Source organism: Rutilus rutilus (genome assembly GCF_951802725.1).
Source record: "Rutilus rutilus genome assembly, chromosome: 23".
In the NCBI taxonomy this organism is placed as follows: Eukaryota; Metazoa; Chordata; class Actinopteri; order Cypriniformes; family Leuciscidae; genus Rutilus; species Rutilus rutilus.
The window spans coordinates 2,797,501-2,803,508 of record NC_140233.1 but is presented as its reverse complement, the minus strand read 5'-3'; the positions used below and the strand labels follow the sequence as shown (position 1 = coordinate 2,803,508).

At 45.2% G+C, this 6,008-nt stretch overlaps 1 protein-coding gene across 2 annotated transcripts in view; it reads right to left on the bottom strand.

Annotated features, from left to right (window-relative positions):
- Positions 1–232: 232 nt before the first annotated feature.
- tmem117 (transmembrane protein 117) overlaps positions 233–6,008 on the bottom strand; it is a 58,730-nt gene continuing 52,954 nt past the window's right edge. Inside the window, exons 7-8 of one of the 2 annotated variants that reach the window (XM_084397177.1) lie at positions 3,944–4,073; positions 233–1,549 (exon numbers count right to left, since the gene is read on the bottom strand). In XM_084397177.1, coding sequence (XP_084253303.1) covers positions 948–1,549; positions 3,944–4,073 — 732 coding nt within the window. In that variant the 3' untranslated portion in view covers positions 233–947. The remainder of the gene's footprint in view (positions 1,550–3,943; positions 4,074–6,008) is intronic. The other variant, XM_084397176.1, reaches the window with a different exon arrangement.

The window sequence follows — 6,008 nt, the reverse complement described above, 5'->3', positions numbered from 1 at the left end:
CAAAATAGAGCAAATCACCTATCGAAAGTAACTTGGCGATTCAAATAAAGATAGTATTGATTACATCGTTACACCAGTAGGTGGCGACAAGTGACTGTTAAAAAACTGCATTTGTTATTGAATCATTCATTCAAGAGATTCGTTCAAAAACGCAGATTCATCCAGTAATGAAACAAGTGAAGTCTTTCATTCAAAAAATGTTTTTGTAATTTTTAAATAGACTGATTTTGTTCAGAAAGTCTAGTAAACTGCATGTTAGTTTTCTCTTTAGTTGTCTGTTCAGAATCGCGGGAGAATCTTGATCTCTATTCTAAAGAAAAACGGAAAAAAAAAAAACACGTAATTCTCAACTTATCCCGAATCGTGCAGGTCGATGGATGATATGAGCACGTTTGGATTTCCTGTCGGACATACTGTAATTTCCACAAGGACCCGTCGTTAATGATCGATCCCTCATTAGGTTTTTTTCTCCGACTAATAAAATGTTGGTAGACATAAGGGCTGTTTACACGACACACTTTTCAACTAAAAACGTAAAACTTTTTAAGCGCTTTGGCCGTTCGTTTACGCGACAACAGCGTTTTGGGAGCCTGAAAACAACAAAAAACGTGAATCTCTGGAGACGATGGCGTCATGCTCATGCGTATTACGTGTTCAGTCTGTAGTGTTTCATCGCCATCTACTGGCCTGGCAGCAGAATGCAGCGTTTTTAGTCTTTTTCCCATATCCGTGTGAATGGGGATCGTTTTGACAATGGCGTTGTCTGTACGCGAAAAACTCTCTGTTTTAAGCACATCGTTGTCGTGTAAACGTACCCTAAGCCTCTTCTCGTCGACTAGCGTTTCGTTAGCTATTAGGGTGCAGCCCTACCAATCAGCAACATACTTTGGAAGACACCAAACAACATCAGCAAGTATTCCTAGAGTCGATCTGAACTTTGGCGGAGGTCACGGGGTCAGTTTTTTTACATCACCGGTGTCCTCATGGGCTACACTGGGCTGCGTCTCCTGGGTCTCGCTTGAACACGGTGACATGGAGTTGTCCGAGGACCCGAAGTGATGAGTGTCCACCAAGAGCAACATGGGCGTCCCGCTCCTCTTAAACGCCTCGGCTTCCTCCGGCGTGGCTCCCAGATCGGAGCGCTTGATGCGCTCGTAGCTCTTGTCCTGGTTCTCCGGGAACGTCTCGCCACCTTGGAACCGTCCGAACAGCCAGATGAAGAACCCACAGAGCACGAAAGCCGCCAGACTCGGGATAAACGCCAGGCACTTCACATCTAGGCTGGATCCCACGTATCGGCTGTGAAGGAACATGTCCGCCTGGATGTACGTGCGGTTGGTGCGCGGGTCTATGTTAGCCGACCGCCATTCCCAGGTTAGCGTGCTCCGGTTGAAGTCCGACAGCGTCTCCGGGTCCTCCACGGTGTAGATCTTCTCTCCTGGACCCACGTATTGACCGTACTCATAGGGTTTATAGAAGATCTGGTTCTTCCACATGTTGAGGTCCAGGATGAGGACCAGGAAGATGATTCCGTAATTAAACCATTTACCTGGGATAAGACAAGAGAGAAAATGGAACATCAGCGTGTTGGGAATTCATCCCAGTGTATTTGTGAATCAGACGCATAGACTGTAAAACAATATGGTCGCAGTGTGCGTGACGTCACCCGTATTTGTTTCTGAAGAGCGTTTTTAAAGCCCAAAGTGGGCGGAGCCGGCCGTCGCCATCTTGGCAGCGTCACTCCCGGATAAACGACAATGTGCAGCGTGGCGGATTAGCTGAGGTGACGTGACGCTAACAGACAGCAGACAAACGGCTACTCAAGTGGCCACACCCTTAATTAATTAAGCAGAACTTTAAGGCTTAATATAATTTAAACGGATGAGTTATGAAAAAATTCCGCCCTCCTCACAGTTTTCATGAAGGACAAAATTAGCTATACAGACCAAAACCACTTTTTGCACCAGGCTGTAAACGTGTGAGTGTGTGTGTGTGTGTGTGTGTGTGTGTGTGTGTGTGAGTGTGTGTGTGTGTGTGTGTGTGTGTGTGTGTGTGTAAGTGTGAGAGTGTGTGTGTGTGTGTGCGTTTGTGTTTGTGAGTGTGTGTGTGTGTGTGTGTAAGTGTGAGAGTGTGTGAGTGTGTGTCTGTGTGTGTGTAAGTGTGAGTGTGTGTGTGTGTGTGTGAGAGAGTGTGTGTCTGTGTGTGTGTAAGTGTGAGAGTGTGTGTGTGAGTGTGTGTGTGTGTGTGTGTGTGTAAGTGTGAGAGTGTGTGTGTGCGTCTGTGTGAGTGTGTGTGAGTGTGTGTAAGTGTGAGAGTGTGTATGTGTGTGTGTGTGTGTGTAAGTGTGAGCGTGTGTGTTTGTGTGTGAGTGTGTGTGTGAGTGAGTGAGTGTGTGAGTGTGTGTGTGTGTGTGTGTGTAAGTGTGTGCGTGTGTGTGTGTGTGTGTGTGTAAGTGTGTGTGTGTGTAAGTGTGAGAGTGTGTGTGTGTGTGTGTGTGTGTAACTGTGTGTGTGTGTGTGTGTGTGTGTGTGTGTGTGTGTGTGTGTGTGTGTGTGTGTGTGTGTGTGTGTGTGTGTGTGTGTGAAAAAGAGTGTGTGTGAGAGAGACCGTAAGGTTGCCGCTTGCTCAGACGGCTGCTTGAGAAAGTGAAATAACTGCGTTTGATGGATTCTAACGGCTGCCGTTGTTACAGTCGAATGCTAAATCTCAGCATAAAACAATAAGGTTAAAGAGTTTTCCGAGCGGTTGAGCAGGACTGCCGTCTCCCAACGCCTCGAGGGAGCGATCGTTACTCCATCAGGACTCGCTACACAGCGTCAGATCTACTCACTCCATTATATAAACGCAAGCTCACAGATGAGCAAATACTAATTAGTATGCATTATGAGTGTCGCCTTCAAACACATAATTATAAAGAGATGTATCTAACGAGCCAATGTTCTGACAGCACGTCCCTTTGGGAAAGGAGTTAATTCATCCATCCTGTCCCGAACGAGCACTTGATTCACTGTCAATGTGACAATGGCCGACAATTTTTTACATGTTGTTTGTTTTTTATTAATTATTTCTTCATTGGAATGGTACGAAACTTGGTAAAGGTTTTGGCACTTGCTGTGTGAACACAAAAATAATCATGGACATGATTGGAACATGTTTAATGGTCCTGTAAAAAACAGTCACACTTGAGCTCCTCGCGGTCAGAGATGAGCGCATTGGAAATGAACGAGACGAATTTCCTCTAGTGGAAGCGTTCGGTACTGCAGCCGAACACACTCTCACTGAAAGCTCATTTACTGAGATATCAGCCTCAACTTTGGAACACAACTTTAGATTTATGGCTTTGATTTTCTTGCAGTTTTAGAGTATTTCTACAAAATTTCATATAAAAATTTAAAATAGTATTTTTGTGCATTTTTCATAACAATACACGTACACTTCTTTAAGCTTTTTTCACTTCAGCAATAATCTGCCAAGTGTCGTCTTTAAAAAGAGATCAAACTTCAGTCTGTCGCTCTAAAGCATTCAAGATTTACCACAGTTTAAGTTGGAAATTTAATTTTCAGGTCTATGCTAAAAAAGTGCATAAATGGATTATAAATACAGCGTAAATATATTTTAGTATCATAAAATCCCCTAAAAATACAAAATATTAAATAAAAACCATTATCAAACTAAAATATAGTACATTCATTTAATTGACAAAAATAAATAAAAACCGAGAAGAGCACCAGAGGGTTAACATTTACATTTACATGTATGCATTTGGCAGATGCTTTTATCCAAAGCGACTTACATTGCATTTCAAGGTCCACATTTACATTCTTATCAGTTCTTGCTTTCCCTGGGAATCGAACCCATGACCTTGGTGTTGCAAGCACTAGCGCTCTACTGTTTGAGTTCCAGGAAATCTACGGTTAAGGAGCAAGTGTGTGTGTGTGTTTACCGGTGATGTGAATGTGATACTCCTCTTTAAAGACGCGTTTGCACACGGGCAGTTTGATCTTCAGCTGGGTGGTGGACAGACCCGGGAGGTTCATGTCCAGATCGCCCATGAAGTGAGGAAACTCCCAGTCCTGGAAGGGGAACATTCAACACACACACACACTGGAAACTCAAGATCTGAAGTACAAACAGGCTTGAGGTGTTACTGTACGCCATCATCAGACATCGCAGCACTACTGTATGTACACACACATCTAGTGGAGAGAACACCCTGCATGAACTCACTCTTATGTGGACAGAGAGGGTGTACAGTTCTTAACTGGTATTACAATTAACACAGAGAAATCATGCCATAGCAACTGCATAGCAACGCATAAAACACAACTACAATTACTGAAGTAACTACGGCCAAACATCAACTCTAAACACCCCTTGCAACTACTCATAACATCCAAGCAACTGAGAGAGTGTGTGTGTGAGAGAGTGTGTGTGTGTGAGAGAGTGTGTGTGTGAGAGAGTGTGTGTGTGAGAGAGTGTGTGTGTGAGAGAGAGTGAGAATGTGTGTGTGTGAGAGAGTGAGAATGTGTGTATGTGTGTTTGAGTGAGTGCATGAGTGTGTGTGTGTGTGTGTGTGTGTGTGTGTGTGTGTGTGTGTGTGTGTGAGTGTGAGTGAGTGAGTGTGTGTGCGTGAGTGAGTGAGTGTGTGAGTGTGTGTGCATGGGTGTGTGTGTGTGTGTGTGTGAGAATGTGTGAAAATGTGTGAGTGTGAGTTAGTGCGTGAGTGAGTGTGTGAGTGAGCGTGTATGTGTGTGAGTGTGAGTGAGTGAGTGTGTGTGTGAGTGAGTGAGTGAGTGAGTGAGTGAGTGAGTGAGTGAGTGTGTATGTACTGTATGTGTGAGAGTGTGAGTGAGTGAGCGAGTGTTAGTGTGTGAGTGTGTGTGAGTGAGCGTGTGTATGTGTGAGAGTGTGAGTGAGTGAGTGTGTGTGAGTGTGAGAGAGCGTGTGAGTGTGTGTGTGTGTGTGTGTGTGTATGTTTGAGTGTGTGTATGTATGTGTGAGAGTGTGAGTGCGTGAGTGTGTGTGTGTGTGTGTGTGTGTGTGTGTGTGTGTGAGTGTGTGTATGTGTGTGAGCGTGTGTGTATGTGTGTGAGCGTGTGTGTATGTGTGTGAGTGAGCGTGTGAGTGTGTGTGTGTGTGTGTGTGTGTGTGTGTGTGTGTGTGTGTTTGAGTGTGTGTATGTATGTGTGAGAGTGTGAGTGAGTGTTAGTGCGTGAGTGTGTGTGTGTGTGTGTGTGTGTGTGTGTGTGTGTGAGTGAGTGAGTGAGTGAGCGTGTGTGTATGTGTGTGAGTGTGTGTGAGAGTGTGAGTGAGTGAGCGTGTGTATGTATGTGTGAGAGTGAGAGTGTGAGAGTGTGAGTGAGTGAGTGAGTGTGTGTGAGTGAGTGAGCGGGTGAGTGTGAGTGAGTGAGTGTGTGTGTGAGTGAGTGAGCGGGTGAGTGTGTGTGTGAGTGAGTGAGCGGGTGAGTGTGAGTGAGTGAGTGAGCGGGTGAGTGTGTATGTGTGAGAGTGTGAGTGTGAGAGTGTGAGTGTGAGTCAGTGAGTGTGAGTGAGTGAGTGTGTATGAGTGTGTGTGTGAGTGTGTGTGTGAGTGAGTGAGTGTGTGTGAGAGTGTGAGTGAGTGAGCGTGTGTATGTATGTGTGAGAGTGAGAGTGTGAGAGTGTGAGTGAGTGAGTGAGTGTGTGTGAGTGAGTGAGCGGGTGAGTGTGAGTGAGTGAGTGTGTGTGTGAGTGAGTGAGCGGGTGAGTATGTGTGTGAGTGAGTGAGCGGGTGAGTGTGAGTGAGTGAGTGAGCGGGTGAGTGTGAGTGAGTGTGTATGTGTGAGAGTGTGAGTGTGAGTGTGAGTCAGTGAGTGTGAGTGAGTGAGTGTGTATGAGTGTGTGTGTGAGTGTGTGTGTGAGTGAGTGAGTGTGTGTGTTCTGATGGCCTCTGTTGTACTCTTCTGTTTGACATTTATAAGAGATCAAACACGAACTCTAGAACTGAATAGAACAGGTTTCTACAGTTT